Genomic DNA, 16762 nt, shown 5'->3' with positions numbered 1-16762 from the left:
TTATAGAGATTTTGTGCTGTACATGACTACAATTCGATGTCATGAAACGAGGTCTCTTATCTTTTGTATAGACAGTACATGTAAACATATCAATATTAATTAATTATACTCTGCCTTCAAATGACAGAGTTGTGTTAATTTCATGATGGTAAAAAGTTTGCTTTCCTCAGTGCCAGGTATCCCTGTACAATGTCTGGGGGTAGTGTCCTGAGTGTGGTGAACTCTGCAGCACTGCTATATCTGATCTGTGTCAATGGGTCCTTGTAGTTAGCCTGCACGACAATAACAAACCACTGAGTAACAAATGAACTGTAAAATCACTAAACAAACAATGACCAGCAATTTTCATTATTCCTGTTCAGCCAAAGGAAATTCCAGGCCATACACCAATTATTGTTCAACAGAGGTCATACACATGGACAAATAGAAATGCACAAACAGCATGGAATATATATAGAGATGAATCATGTGTAGACATTTTGAGTGGATAAAATACCAATACACCCACAATACATAGAACACACTAGGCATACAATAGTATAGCAACTAACTGGTAACCCTGACAGATCTGAGTATTTCTTAGCTGGTTTGAGTGATGGTGGGGCTTCAATACTGGTATCTAGAAAAAAAATAGTGTGTAGATATATAAAAACAAACATCATGAGATGTAGAGTAATATCACAGAGGAGGCTAGTAACACATCACATCAACCTCAGTTAAGTTAACCTCTTAAACCTTAACACCTTTGTACTTTATGTAGTAAAGCAGATGAACCATTCTTTCAGCCACTAATATAGTTAGGGTGTCAAAATATCATCACTGGTCACCACACAATAACTATGTCAAAAGTGTTATGATCTATGACCAACTTCCTCCATAGCCTAACTTACATGTTGGGTCATCAGGATGCCAAGGTAGTGCCTTCTCAGCAGTAAGTATTTGCTTCAGGTTTTTCCACAATCTCTTTTTGTTGCCTTTTAGAGCTGAGAACTAATAAGAACAGTATGCATGGAAAAAATTTTACAAACATTATGCACTTGTCAATTTCATGCCCCACCCCCGGGGAGGGTAGGGGAATACAGGGAATTTGACAAATTGTGGTGTCAAATTCCCCACTACTGGGGCAAAATCGGCTGTCAAATCCCCACCCCCATAGTAGGGGATTTGACAACACCTCATGGATGACTAAACGCATATTTCATAGTAATAAACCTGCCCTGTAGCTAGTAAAATTACAGCAAGTGCAATTTTATTGTTTAGAAATGCAACTACCAAAAATCGGTCAGTGAATTGGACAACTGTCAATTGCCCCAGGGGTGGGGACGAGAAGCAATGTCAAATCCCCACCTGGGGTGTGGGCCCCCCCGGGAGTGGGGGGTGGGGCATGAAATTGACAAGTGCATTACTATATACTTGAAAATTTGGATTCTTGAATTTCAACCCAGATGGCCCGGAGTTTTGCTGGTAGAATATATCACTTTCGGGGGTAGGAGATGGGCCCTGAGACTCACACTCTCTCACTCTGACTAGGTTTTTTTGTATTGAAATCGGCAATGAGCGTATTCTATCTTTTTGGTGCTTTTGCTGCTTGGCGGGCTTAGTAATACTGGACTGCGGAATTTCATCTTTCTTTGTCTTAGACCTGCTCTTCCTTCTGATATTATTACCACTACTTTCCTCGCTGTTCTTAGATGTCCTACCCATTTTATCAGCACATAGCTGAGCACTAAATACTCCGGATTTTATACGGATACTATGATACCATCACCTTTGTCTATCACGTGCTCGGCATGCGAAATTATTATCAGTTGGCCTCAGGCCCGAACGAAACTGAAAGATTTGTACAATAAACTAGTCGTTGTTGTTGGCTTTGTTGTTGGCAATCGACCACGAGGTACAGTCTACCTTGTTTAATCGTTTGAGAAGATCATTAACGCTCCAAGGGAAATGGAATTTGACCGTCGTCATGAAGCGGTGATTTTGACAAGCCACTTACCAACTAGAGACATGAGAAGGTATTCCACACTTGTCACTTAGCTTGTTATTGTTATCAATTCAATCCGAAGAGGGTACACGAAAGACTTTCTTCGGATAAGGTTGATAAAACACGTACTATGAAACTTTTGTTTTTGTGTAGTATGGGAGTGTTTGGTTTCGCATCTAACTCCTATTACCATGACCAAAGTTGTGTATTCGGAACAGACAGGCAGCAACAGCCCCTGGACCCCCTAACGGAGCTCCTGCTTGGTAATGAGGCACAAGAGCCTGTGGACGATGAAGAGACCGTTCGTATGGAAGAAGAACCACCAAACAATGTTGCTTATGATATATACAGCCAAGAAGTACAGACTCCCAACAATGGCTGGGCCAGTGTACAAGTAATATATCCTGTATGATGTTACATTATGTTATGGTGTTGGTTGTGATATCAGGTGTAATGCTTGAGTATGTACACACAGCCTGTAGTCAGATATATAACATACACAGACATGCACACACTACACATTTGTTGTACTCACAGAGGTGTTCCTTGACCTCTATATTTTAAGTCACCATAGAGTTTGTATATGATGAGATAAGAATGAGTTGTGTCCTTTTTATGAGGGGGCTACATTTCCTTTCAGGTTCCTCCTGTGTATGCTTATAATTGTAATGGTTCATTATTGTGTACATGTAGACAGGCATCTACAATTGTTTTTGTGTAATAGACTTATGTAGAAGATTTTTCAGCTGGCTTGAGTGTGCAATCTGATGGAGAACACTACAGCTCTGCGAATGTTATCGACCAAGATGGTTACCATAACAGTGGTATGTCACTGCTAACGGTAGCGTCACAGTGTGAAACTAATACCACCGTTGCTGACTTGGAGAGGACAGTCAGTCCGTACAATGACGAGGTCTCACCAAAAACCTATCAGAGTTTGGTCAAAGATGTAAGGGACAATTTTGATGTTTACCAAGGCAGTAATGGTCAAGCGTCTTCCCCCATGGATTCAAGTTTTAACAGTTTTGCTGAGTACGTCTCTTGTGGCAGTTCCAACAGATTTCCTTCAGTTCCAACTGGCTCTGGTTATGTGTCAGGAGAATCCCAAGGAGAACAGCTGCAGCTAGCAGCTGTCTCCTCCGCTCCCAACTATGCTAATCCTATGCCTTCACCTGCATCAGTTTCTATACCCAGTCCTGCACCGAGTACACCATCCTCTCAGATTACCAGTGAAGTGGAGCAAGTGGTTTTACCAGATACTGGGGAGATCATGATTACTTTCAACAACCACAAAGCTGCAAGTGATTGTAGGAACTGGTATGCAGCACTTATGCAAGTGGTACCCGAAGTTCTGAAGCCTCAACCTGTTACAAGAAAAGAGTCAATGACCATCAAACTTCCTGATGATGGTAAGAATATTTTGTGTGTAAACTTTAGATAAACAGTACACACTAATACACTGTTATGCTGCTGTGAATATACTTTAAACTGCCTTGCCCATTACTGGTGGTTAGAAAGGGTATTTTTTTCTATTTAGTTTGTTTCTATACTTGTAACCATATTTGGTGATTTGATAATCTAATGCTGCCCACAATAGTATCATCACACAATGATGCAACACTTTATTGTTATTGCAGCCATCTCTCTTGGTGACTGGTGTACTTTCAACAAGTCTGGTCGAATAAGAGTGCGCATTATTCAGGAACTGGTGAGGATACTGGCAGACTTACATCAGAACAGAATCGCTAAAGGACTCAGCTTCTTTGGAGCCCTCACATGTGAGTGACTTATTCATAATGGAGAGTTAGAGAGTTGTCTGCCATACAACAGATGTACTAGGTACATACCCTATGGCTTTGAAAATTATATAGTCTTGTGTTTAGCTAATTGAGTTTGTAGTACCTTTTTAAGGACATCTGTCATCAGGATATCTGTTGCTTGTTGCTTTGGCTTCTTTACAGGAGGTTGAATATGGAATGTGCAGTTGTACAGCCAAACATGATGCCTGGTTGTTGTTTTTTGAAATCCTATTACATTCATAAAAGTAATAAAGTTGCTTTTCATGGATTAGTAATATGTAATGTGTAGTTACTTTTAAGTAATGAATTACTGCAATAATATTACCTTTGTAAAGTGATGTGTCTTCTGACTGCAAAATAACACCTTCTAAGGTGGCTATACACTTAGTTTGCAATCCTTACTGCAGCCACTGCAGGTAACCAACACAATACTGTTCCTAAGGGGAAGCCATTAAAGTGTAGTATCCATTACTATTTCCTGTACTTGTAGTGGAGCCAAAACACACGTGTCTGTTGATGACACTTTTACTGTCACCGCTAATCATCTGGTTGGCTGGATTGTTAATTCTCTTTAGATAACCTACCCCTTGTGTGTTACTGATGTTATATTTCTTTGTAACTGTTAAACGACACTATCCCTTTACTTACTTTACATAGTGCAAGTCCAGGTTTTATAACACAGTATAAATATTATCATCTGGGTATATATATACTACAAAACAGAGACAAATATAACTGTCCGTCACCATTTGCTGTCCTAATAGTCTGCATGTCTGACCATAACTCAGTTTGCTCAGACTCAATTAGGAACAGTTGTTAGCTCACAACAACCACCGCCAATGCTGGAGAATTAGTAAAACGCGGAATACGGAATTGCAGAATATCGAAATAAACAAAACTTAGCTTTTGCAGATTGTACAAATAGTTATATGCTCTATAGTGATTATACTTTATTCACCTTGTAACAGCTCTACATGGCGCACCACGGCGATGAATAGAACAGCAGCTGGCGATCATTAAATGGGATGATCACACAACCAATCACCCTAAAACAATCTACCTTCACTAACTTTACTTACCTACACTCTTGATTCAAACCTGAAGAGTTTTGAAATCCATTTAAAGACGCACAACCACTGGACTTCCCTGCTGAACTCTAGTGTGACTAATAAATTCGGTCGTATGCGCATGAAGGGCAGCTAGTTTAACCTAAGAATAGAACTAGGTCTTGTCGTTTTGTAGCTATATCAACTAAGGAGTATAGATAAGTAAGTTTAGTGAAGGTAAATCGTTCTAGGGTGATTGGTTGTGTGCTCGTCCCATTTAATGCTCGCCCAGCTGCTGTTTATCCATCGCCGTGGTGTGCCATGCAGAGCTGTTACAAGGTGTAAATAAAGTATGATTGCTATAGAGCATGTAACTATTTGTACAATCTGCAAAAGATAAAATTTGATTATTTTGTTATTCTGCAATTCCGTTATTCCATATTCCGCGTTTTACTAACTCCCCAATGCTGTGTGCAATTGATACAAGTGTTAATGACATTGATTTAATTAGCACATTCTGCTTAGAATTTCCTACCTTGTCCTATCATGACTGATCAAGCCTACACATGATAGGACATTATGGTGTGTCTATACTGCTGAATATTATATTTGTCTCTGCAAAATGATTAATGATGCACAAAAAATGTCAGACAGATAAGATAAAGGTTATGTTTGTATATAGATATAGTACATGTGTGTTTGTTTGTGTGCATGTGAGAGTTATATTGTGTGTATCATGTATACACACACATTGTTTTTTGCTTGCACTTTTTTCCTGTAGTGAAAGAATCACTTTACCTCTCTGTTGATCCATCTGGAGAGCCACAGTTACACATTGTACCAGACTTTACTGCATTCAATCACTTTGCATCCACCCACAGTGAAGGTGACTCCAATACTCCAAGGCATGGCAGACTTTGTGATGTAAAGGAATTTGCCAAGTTTGTCACCTACACAATTGTACATCCAGTGAAGCGGAAGGAATTCATGGTTAGCGTACTCATCCACCCTATTTCTGTAGTAGACAGGCATTATTCTTGTTTTATTAGGCATCTTGCATGTTACAAATGAGATGTTCCATGTTAACTCTTGATGTTATGTTATTGAGGGATGTATGTGTGTAATATTTGAGATTGCCATATTGTGATGTATGTGTTTTATTGTCTCACAGATATCCTATGCCATTTTGAATGCTTGCCTGTACTGTCTGAATGATGGAGCCCAGGGAGATCAAATGCCAATATATTATAAGAGACTGGCTGGTGAGTTTTATGTGAGTGGTGACAGTTTGTTTTTGTTGTGATAGCACAGTATAGTGATGAAACCAAGTGTGGGAGAGTAGTTTTTACATTATGATAGGATGTTACTTTTGCATAGTGTCTGTATTTTGCTTGTATTCTATTTAACGCTCACTGCGCGATCTATTTAATGCCCACTGTGTTACAGCCATGTAGTAGTTGTTCACACTACAATGGACAGTTTCTGAAGTCCCCATAGACCTTTCCCAAGAGTTATTTAACACTTGTAGCCTCTACCAATACAATTTTAAAGAACAACCTCCTTATAGCAGTAAAACTTAGTCAGAATCATCTGTTCCAAAGTATCTGTTATATAGAGGTTTCACTATATTTTCTGTGTGTGTTAACAAGAGTTCATAATATAAATAGAGAATTATGAACTCTTGGTATTAATTTAAGACCTTGTTGCTGTGCATGTCCCTTGCTTTTATGAGCTCTTGCTTTTATGTACCCTTGAGATGGGTCTAATCAACTTCTCAAGTTGGCAAGATCAATGGTATACTGATGTGGGAAATCCTTCAAACGTCAAACCTATGGTAAAAGCTCCATAAATGTTTTACTTTCTTAATAGTTTATAGTTTGCTCTCTAAGAATATTTACCAAGATCAGCTAGATCTTAGAAAACCATCAAGACATTCCATTTTGAAAAAACGATTTGTGGAAACTCTTTGAATAGCCATTTGCACGAAATTGCAGATGCATACCCAAGTTTTCCATTAGTCTGCTTTCGTGGTTTTGGGGAAGACTTTGCACATAAGTTTCACTTTACAAGCTGGTGTAGCAGCACTGGTTCATGCTTTCCTGTGCTGCTACTACTACTCACTGTGCCTTGTACTGTCTGTGCCTTGAAATTTATTGGCTTTGTGTAATTGTAGCAGACACAATTAGGGCTTTCTTGTGTAACTCTGATGTCAGTGGTATCCTTGTGGCTGCTGTATCATAATTATTTTCTTGTATACAATGATCTTGAAGGATGTGATTCTCTATGGCATTCCTGTGGGGTAGTGCTAAAAGCCGGAACAGAACGGGGCGCGCGCCGAGTTAATAAATCATTTTTGCAGATTGTACACCGTTTCTTATCATTACATAGTAACTAGAATTGTGCTGAAGTTAGTTTTCTTCTACTTGTAGGCATGCTAGAAATCGCTTGCTTGAAGTTTCTATTTAATGCCCACTATATGAATGCGTTTGCAATCACTTACGCTGAAAAAACTATCATTTAACCTGCTAAACTATTATTTTGTAAGCACTGTAAGCATATGATTCACAGCCGCTAACATACACTGTGGTTAACTCTCGTAAATTATTGCCCATGCTGGCAGACTTCAGAAAACCATCCTCGCTGTCACTAAAGACTTGGACATGACTATAAAATGAAAATATTACAGTAGTTTACCTTTTAGAATGATAAGGAAGCAATTCTACATCAGGATTAAACAGAATTTGATGGATTGGTAAGAGCACAACATGCCATGTGGCAGGCATTAAATAGAATCTTTGAGAGCGCGGTTTCTAGCATGCATATAAGTAGAAGGAAATGAACTCTAGCACAATTCTAGTCACTGTGTGGCAGTTGGAAACGATGCAAAGTCCGTCTCAAACAATTTTTCTACTTGGCGCACACCCCAATTGGTTCCGTTCCGGCTTTTAGCACTACCCTTCCTGTGTATGGTTTTGGTTTGTTTTACCTTGTTGCAAAGTGCAAAGAAACCTTTTATACCTACTGCTGCTTTGCAAGGCAATAATGTCTCCTTGTGAACAGAAAATCAATCTCATCTATCTCAGAGAATACTTGTACAGTGGCCCATTATAGTGACCTTTTATGACTTCTTCAATGAGACCACCTTATTATGGAGGCCATGCTGTTTAGTCCCAAAGGTGACAATAGTTTCACTGTATTCCCAACCACAGCAATTTTAATATACAGAGTGTGTGCCATCAAGAGTTAATAGAGTTAATAGTAGAGAATTCTTGATACCATAATATCAAGAGTTAATAACTCTTGATAATACAGCATGGAAAATAGCTGCTAAAAAAGTTTTAGCAATTAGCATGATTGCAAATTTGTGATCATTATTGTGAATAGGTGTGTATTGTGGATAGGTGTGTATTGTGAATAGGTGTGTATTGTGAAGTTTGCACAGTGATGTAGTGTACATGACATTGGGATTTATCTATTTGCTTTATGTATTGTATGTGTTAAAAGGAATATGTCATCTTCACACATTGTAAGTTCTACATTGTGTGTTGAGCAGGAAGTGTGCAAGTCTTTCTTGTCAGCATCATTGACTTTTGTACTTGGGTTTCTGTGAGCTCTTGTAGGAGCAAAATTCCCAATGCTATATGTGATCCTAGTTACAATGTAATGTGCTTGTGTAAAAGTAATGGTTCATGTTCACTTGACTGGTCATATAATAGTATCAAGCGAAGAAATACAGTAAAGAAAAATCTTCCATGTTTTTCCTATCCATACATATATTTGTGCAATTGCACAAATTAAAAAATTTGTCAAGTATTGTTTTTAACTAACCTGCAATGGGTAGCTCAATTTTAGTTACAGTTTGAGTCTTTATGGATGCAATATGTTGGAAGTGTCCACAACAGCTTTAATATACATCACGTCATCTTTGACATAACTTGGGTTATCAAGGATTAACAGTTTGACAAATTCTGGACAACCATTGGCAACATTCATATCTGATTTTGGCCTCTGGAAACTGCTTGATTGCATGTTGGGTTTGAATGTCTGCACCAAATGCTTCTTTTGATCCTGATCAACAAGAACCAAGCTCACTTAATGCTCAAATGGCCACTGACGCGTATCTACAACTAATTCATCATTGTCGATGGTTATTTCCTGAATGATAGGATAACCTAAATGGATGAACTGCTGGTATGTTTTCAGTGACTTTTTCTGTGAACGATCATAATAGCTTCTTTTGAGAAACAGCATACATTACCACACAAACAGGAGGGAGAATGACATCAATTTGCATCATAAATATATCCCATAGAACAAGTCACAGTACTCTCTTGTAAACACCACAATGATTAGTAGTAAAATCTTCCTGAGATGCACAGAACAGTTTCTTGAAAACACAATGCAACATGTGATGGAAGAGCTTTTGCACACACATTAACCTGCTATTTTGTGAGTGTTGCAGCCTTGTCAAATCTATACAAGCAAATGTCAAACTACAAAAAAACAACAACAACAAAAACTAACTAAACAGTTCTAGCATTATGGTGGTTCCTTATATGGACCTAATATATGTGAATGAAATGTGTTGTACAAGCTTGCCACCCTTTATCATCAGCGAGATGTCATCCTCATAACCATCACTATGATATCCCTGCAGAATTAATATACACAAAGGAAAATGCCATAGAGCATAGTGATTTTGTGTATTCCACTACTCATATTCACATTTAGTAGTGGGTGTAGTTGAGAAGTTTCTTGAAGACACTTAGCTAGTGAGACTCAATACATCTGTAAAAACCAAGTCTAGTCTATTGTTCCAATCCACTGAGTAGTCATTGCCTTTGTCTCTTGGCAGATTGGATTTTGATAACTAGCACTTGACTACATACTTTATACTACTTGTCCTAAACTTTATAGTTTCTGTTGTTAAAGCATGTTTGCAATTGGCATGATGCGATGTTAATATCAAAAAAATGCCATTCAAATGAAACTGTGATATAGAATTTCATCTGAAATATTGTAGCATCAGTGAGAAAATATTGCTTGGAATTTTTAAGCTATTGTGCTCTTAATTCAGCAAAAAAATTGGTGATAGATATGTGTAAGACAAGAGGTTATCGTGTCTACGCGTTCAATGTATGTGACACTTGTGCACTCAAATGCCACATAGTTGCACGTTTGCTCACACACACACACAACACACTACATATATGACTGTACACAATTATATTATACAAGGAATCATGTTTGCTTGTTTACTCTTGTAGGCCACAAACTGGCATACATTCAGCTGTCACAGGAGAATGTAGTCCATGAGGTGGTATGTTACAGTCATGAGATGATGGAGTCATGTCTTGCAAAGTTAACCCACTGGAAGACAATCAAACCATCAGCAATAACCAACCCCAGCACAGTGGTATGTATAGTATACTGATAGGTGCTTCCAAGTTCCTATTGTATAGTGTCAGGATCATGGATACTTGCACTTTCTCGAAAAAAGAAATTGACCAGAAACCAGCCTCACAATACTTTAATGGTGCCTTGGTAGTTTTGAAAAGTGTCTTCAGAGAGGCCTAAAACACTTCCAATATGGTACCATTCTTTCTTTTGGTGCAGTACATGCAAGTTCTCCAACCATAATTATATTACAAAGTAAGTAAAAGGAAAAATTAGGAATTTAAGTTCAGTTAGGGATCATAGAAATAAAGTCGTCTGGCCACCCATTGTTACCAAAATATATTATACATTTGGGACCAGAGGAGGTTAATCACATGTTATCAACACTTGATCTCAAAGGAAAGAAAAGTTCAACCCAAATATTTTTCTAATACATGAATTGATATCAGTAAATTACTGTTTTCCTAGCCCTTCTTTCAGCCACCACATACTTAGATGCAGTACCTACTTGGTGATTGAGGCTTTTTCTTTATGTATATAGCCATTCTATTTATAAATTATGATCAAATGGTAAAAGTTGTACAATTGATGTTGACTTTAATGCTACTTCCTTGTGCTGCTAGGTTTACGGACTGTACTGTGGTGGTCGTATGGTTCTGAGATCGGAGGAGTTGGCTAGCCTACAGATAGTCGTGAACATGAAGCAACTTCCTGTTGACAGAGTCAGACAGATGAAAGGAAACCCACTGTTGTTAGTGCTCAAGTGAACACTAACATAATTTTGCTGCTTTTCGTATGTAAAGTGATTTTTAATTATGACTTTTTTGTATTGTATTGTATTAATAGTGCAGTATGCATATGCCAACATGTTCATGAAGCATTAACTGTTACACAAATCAGTGCACGTGTAGGTTGTATCTGTTTATTTGGAACAAGAACTAATTCACGAAACCTTACAAGTGTACAATTAATGCCTGTAAATAAGAAAGAGGATTCAGTATCGGGGGTTCAGTTATAATAAGTTGAGGACTGCTAAAACGTTTTAAGTAAGTGCCGTGTGTATCGCTTTACACTTGCAACATTGACGTTCTCTATTGTTGTTTAAGCAATGTGCTCATTCGTGGTAGGTGATCTGCATCGTTCTAGTTCAGGGCTGTAGTTGCTTCCCGCGCACAACCTTCACCGCACTACTGTACATAAGAAGGCGCGTGGACGGTGATAGTAAACTAGAGAAAAGTAAAGGTACTTCAGTGAAGACAATTTCCACCTATTAAATAAAGTTGTCACCAAATGAAGAGATCTGTAAGACGGCCGTGGAGCCACTTGCTCTGTAAGACGGTCGTGGAGCCACTTGCTCTGTAAGACGGCCGTGGCGGCAACGGATATGAATCGTCGACACTTGCAGAGTTTTGCACGCCGCTTGAAGACACAGCGAAAAATCAGCTAGTACGCGATTTTCACCAAGTGATAGTCAACAGCAGCCCGGGAGGCTGAGTTCCTTGATGTAAATCTGTAACGGTTTTTATGTGTCCATAGCTGTGTAGTGCCTGGTTCAGAGAGTGTGTATCGTTTTGCTCGAGAAGTAGCCCACTGTGTAGCTGGCAAAACGAGGGGCGTAATGACTAACAAAAATGATATGCATATTAAAGACCTACCCATGAATGTACACATCTTGCTGCTGCATCTGCAGTCACTGCCTATTATTTCATTGTATGTAGTCGAGTCCTTTAGTGCCTTTATAATCACTGTATGTACGTTTTTAGGGAGCTATATAACATTTAGAAAAAAAAAGGACAATTCAGAATGTTAAAAATACACAGTAGAGTAGGCAGGGAACACCTGCATGTCCTACGGTGGAAAAGTAAAGAGAGAAGCTGGCATCATGGAATGGCACAAGGAAATCTTCCAAAATTGACTTGTTTACGTGGGAAGAGTTCAGTTGTTCTCAGTGGCAGTAACATCCATTACGGAAAGACTCCTGATAAATCACTGCACCTTGACTTACACAGATTGGTTCAGTCTTTTAACAAAAGTATAAACAAAAATGTGTTAGGGCTATTGAAGCAGATTCCAATAAAAAGTATATTTAAAAAGTTCAGTAGCTATGCAGATAGGTTTAAACTTGGATGGCAAGAAGATAGCGAAAAGGTGAGTTTGCTGAAAACTATAGTGTCATAATAAATTGTGGCTTTTTGCAGGATAGTATCGAAGATGTAGAGGAGATGAAGAAAGAAGTGAGGGCTGAGCGGTTTGAAGAACATGTTAAACAAGATTTTGATGATGAAGAATTTGTAGAAATAGTAACACTTATCTCTTGTGCTGACAAAAATTATAAGGTACAGTTTTATAAAGCTGCTCAGCATGCAGAATGAATCTAAGCATTAATACCATGTAGTCTCCAGGTATATGGTCCTGGTTTAAGCATTTCATGCTGGCCACTAAACAAGACCAGCAACTATATATACCAGGCCACTATACAAGACCTGATAAAATTTATAGAATAAAATCCTCAAATATGGCATCTGAATAGGGTTGTTATGGTTACCAAAGTTGCACCATAATCTGTAATTGTTGTGTAATCATAGCATGTAATATTATTATTATAGGTCTATACTTGTCGTGGTGGTGATGGTGACAATAGTTCGGGAGAAGGTATATTATTGTACAGAGGAGGTTGGTTATGCATCATAACCTTATTATGACATACGATTATCATAATGTCAGGGCTTATTTTTCTGATAATAAAGCAACCATAAGGCCTTGGGACACATACAACATGAATATCATACAGTACAGTGGATTGTACTTTCTCACAAAGTAGAAACCAGCCTCATAATACCTTCATGGTGCCTTGGCAGTTTCTTGGTTAGGTAGTAGTCAAAAATGCTTCCGAAAAGTTGCTAACCAATTTTAACAAAATGTTTCAAACAGAGTTTTCTACTAGCCTGCATGTCTGCCTGCCTGCAGACAAGTGTAACTCAATAATGGCTAAGGCTACAGGCTTGATTTTTTTCATTTGTAGTCGTTGCTTCAGCCTGACAGTTGCCTTTTGGCATACTGCAATGCATACAATGTACGCATCATGGTCCTCCTTTGTGTCCCATTTTTTCTTGCTGACAGTGCAAGGTGTTGATTTACAGTATGGAATGGAAATTGTCCATAGTGACTGGATTGATTGTAGAAGAGCTTCTCATGTTTTTTTTTTGTTTTTTTTGTAATGCTGTATAATGGGCTGAAAATGAAGCATGCATGAGGGCTACTTCACTTTTTAGTAATTGATAGTCGAGATGCATAAACATTCAAGTATGGCACCATTCTGTGGTATGTGCTGGTTCACCTAGTTCATAAGTATGTTGTAAAAAAGTAAACAAACAAGGAGTAGGAAAAATTAGTTCAATTATGGATCATAGCCATGACAAAAAGGGAGATTGACCAACTTCCTCTGACCATTGTGATCCAAAACAGTACATGTCGTAATTAATCATTTGTCAGATAATAATGAAAGTCAAGAAGAAGAAGGTATGCAACTGGATACCACAAGTCAACAGAGCACATCAACACAGGCTACATTGAATGGAACTGTAATTCATAAAGATCGCAAAGATGATAATGTGGAAAGTACAATTCAAGTTGTGGAGCCAGTAACCGAGCAAGGCATGGGACAATCAGTTGAAATTGTCATTGTAGAGCTACAACCAGTTAGCTGTACCTCATCAGCTGATGAACTAATCAAACCCACCTTTGTTCCACCCAATGTGTGGTATCTGGATGTCATAAAAGTTACTGTTCCTGACTCATCGATCCTTCCATTTCCTCCTACATTAGTTGGCCCTGGGGAAAATTTTCAGGTATTATAAATGTGACTATGGTAGTTGTAGTGTATTACATGTTCATTGTAGGAATGTCCACGTGATACTCTTGCGATTGGTGTATTGTTTGATGGCCATGATGAGGTACATATTATGTTGTATGAAATTCTATGACTATTGATAACTACACTCAGTGACATCCTTTGCTGTAGCTCCTTCATGTGTATAGCTATATGATTTACAAGCACATTAGATACTTTAGTTCAAGGATTAAGTGTACAAGGCATGTTGTTGTATTTTGAAGTCCTCTTCGTGATAAATGTAGTTATTCACAAAATTGTTATAGTTTTGTATGAGGCTTTGCTTTCCAGACACCAAATCAAATTCTTCGTCCTATTAAAATTGATTTAAATTTTCCACTTGTGTCACAAGCTACATGTACAATAGCATCAATTTTTAGTTATATATGCAAACTTCTATTCCTTTAAGGATGATGATGATGTTGGCAGCAACTCACTATTCATGTCTGGGCCTGCTGATGCCAACAATGAGTTTTAATCTGTTTTACAGATTGCCCTCCATTTTTTGTAGTGGAGGATAGTATTCTTCTATTGAAGAAATATGTGGATATATTCCAGATGAGGAATTGTGTAATGAGTTACTTTGGTGACTGCTAAATGAATTAATGCATTGTATCAGTGCTAAGTATATTTTAAAAATATATCATTTTCTGAGTTTGTATATATATACTGCTGTATGGCTTTATTTTTTGTGGATTTTTGTGTGTTGGTTCATATGATTACTCACTCCATATATAGCATGTATTTTGGGCTCAGTCAGTGATATAAAATGACTTGCAGTGATGCATACTTTTGAAGTACAAAGTACAGTATATGAAACCTGTGGCCAGCTGCAAAATGATATGTGGGCAAATAGAGAGGATGGGTGACAATTTGAAGTACCTGTTACTTATGAAGTATTAGGTCATTATTTTCAGGCTAGATTTCTTGTTATGGGTCAAATGTTAGCTACCAAGTTGTTTGTGGTTTGACAGGAATGTATGGCTCAACTTTTCACTTCCCTACCGCTGTCTCTGTAAAGAATGAACAAAAACATTGGTACCTGCTTTACGTGCAAGACAAGAACTCAAAATTCTTCAATGTGAATAAAATACATTGCATGCATGGGAATTAAAGAACCTATATGTACATTACCACTGTATTTGGTGAATGCTGATTTATTGAAGCTTGTTCTGCAGTCATATGTTTGTGGCCAGCTGCCCACATGCTCGTATTTCACTCGAGTATTATAGCTAGCTAGCTAGTTTTTATGTAATAATATCATGCTACTTCCTATATAGTTATATTCATATAAGCTGCAATGAAGTAACTGCTATAGATTATGCATGCATGCCAATGTTGCTTGACAGCTTACTTGACGCTCCATTTGTACAACCCCGGCCCTTGGCAAAACATTCCAAGCTTAGTAACTAAACTATTAACCAAGCAATGACCCCCACTCATGCACTGACAATTAATGGTCTAATACATCTCACCTGCACTAGACTATGAATTGTGCTGTTTTGCACCCTTAATTAATTGACTATACCAGTACTACATAGTTCTCACCTGCATGTGTATAGTAAACATTATAAGGTATGCACAATACGATTACAGTTGTCTAAGTTAATGCAGCACTGACACTCATGATCACCTGCATGCTCACATCATTTCAGTATACTTGCAGGATGGCCATAAGGCAACCTCATGCTACATATCTATGATGAGCGGTGTTGGTGTTTAATGCTTGGTCTGATGGTCTCTGTTCCATTAGAATTATATGTTTGATGTGGAGATAGTCCTGCACGTATAGGGCACTGGTACCAATGCTAAAAGATTTATAACTAACTTATAATCTATGATCTCTGCATCAGTCTCCTGATCTGTTGTGTTTATCACCCTCTCTATATTTTGACAATTTTTGGCTGAATGAGAGGTAGCAACCAACATATGCACTTTCATTATATTCCAGCCCATGCAATTGCTGTAATACAAACACCCCCGAAACCAGTTAAGTTTGCCAACTCTATGGTCAGCTGTTAGATCTGACCTATATGAATATCACAGTGTGGTGTACTACTCCTGAAGTGAAGCCTAACTAAAGGTCCAAGTCGATCAAGAGGCGTTTTTTTATGCCTTTGACTAAGATTATTACTGAGCAGTCAGCCCTGCTGGTGTGCTCAGATTTGCCCAAATACATGCAACACAATTACAATAATGATTATAGTCCGGTTCTAAAAATGTCAGCATCTGCAACTTCAATAAGATCTACTGGTAAAGGGTTGCAATCATTAATTGTTTTTGAAAAATAACTATTTTGGTGTGCTGTGGTAGACAGGGGCGGATCCAGACTTATAGAAAGAGGGGGTCAAAAATGAACTGAGACACTAACCTGTCTCTGGTTTGATAAGGTGAGACCAAAAAAAAAAAAAGGTCATAGCCAGCTGACAATAGCTGCCCACCTCACCAACCACACATTTATAGCTGATAAAGTACATAAAAATCCTTAAATAGCTCACTACACACTGTTCTAATACTGTGACTGCTTAATTAGAGTGACTGCTCTATTAGAGTATCTCGATCTTGGTATACTAAAAATTTTTGGAGGGGGGTCAAGAGCCCCCTTTGACCCCCCCCCCCCCCCCCCCCCTGTATCCGCCCCTGGTGG

At 38.2% G+C, this 16762-nt stretch overlaps 3 protein-coding genes across 8 annotated transcripts; 2 read left to right on the top strand and 1 right to left on the bottom strand.

The window, feature by feature from the left end:
- Positions 1-32: 32 nt before the first annotated feature.
- On the bottom strand, positions 33-1789 carry LOC136248950 (INO80 complex subunit C-like). Its single transcript, XM_066040821.1, has 4 exons — positions 1414-1789; positions 891-990; positions 552-619; positions 33-272 (listed from the first exon to the last, which is right to left on the bottom strand). The coding sequence occupies exons 1-4, from the start codon at positions 1702-1704 to the stop codon at positions 141-143; spliced, it is 591 nt and encodes a 196-aa protein (XP_065896893.1). The 5' UTR covers positions 1705-1789; the 3' UTR covers positions 33-140.
- On the top strand, positions 1767-11122 carry LOC136248941 (uncharacterized). Its single transcript, XM_066040807.1, has 8 exons — positions 1767-2015; positions 2138-2378; positions 2709-3393; positions 3622-3762; positions 5611-5819; positions 6001-6091; positions 10097-10245; positions 10850-11122. The coding sequence occupies exons 1-8, from the start codon at positions 1948-1950 to the stop codon at positions 10991-10993; spliced, it is 1728 nt and encodes a 575-aa protein (XP_065896879.1). The 5' UTR covers positions 1767-1947; the 3' UTR covers positions 10994-11122.
- A 42-nt stretch (positions 11123-11164) lies between these two features.
- On the top strand, positions 11165-14873 carry LOC136248945 (uncharacterized). Of its 6 annotated transcripts, none has more exons than XM_066040814.1 (7): positions 11165-11272; positions 11990-12374; positions 12425-12562; positions 12833-12899; positions 13719-14074; positions 14126-14179; positions 14525-14867. In XM_066040814.1, the coding sequence occupies exons 2-7, from the start codon at positions 12030-12032 to the stop codon at positions 14591-14593; spliced, it is 1029 nt and encodes a 342-aa protein (XP_065896886.1). In that variant the 5' UTR covers positions 11165-11272; positions 11990-12029; the 3' UTR covers positions 14594-14867. The 6 variants fall into 6 exon arrangements, with proteins under 6 accessions (XP_065896886.1, XP_065896885.1, XP_065896889.1 ...); XM_066040813.1 differs by having other exon boundaries at positions 11250-11936; XM_066040817.1 differs by having other exon boundaries at positions 11250-12374; positions 14627-14873.
- The last annotated feature ends 1889 nt before the right edge of the window (positions 14874-16762 follow it).

This window comes from Dysidea avara, chromosome 3 (assembly GCF_963678975.1).
Source record: "Dysidea avara chromosome 3, odDysAvar1.4, whole genome shotgun sequence".
Lineage (NCBI taxonomy): Eukaryota > Metazoa > Porifera > Demospongiae > Dictyoceratida > Dysideidae > Dysidea > Dysidea avara.
The sequence above is the reverse complement of the archived record's forward strand: the minus strand, read 5'-3'. Positions and strand labels throughout refer to the sequence as shown.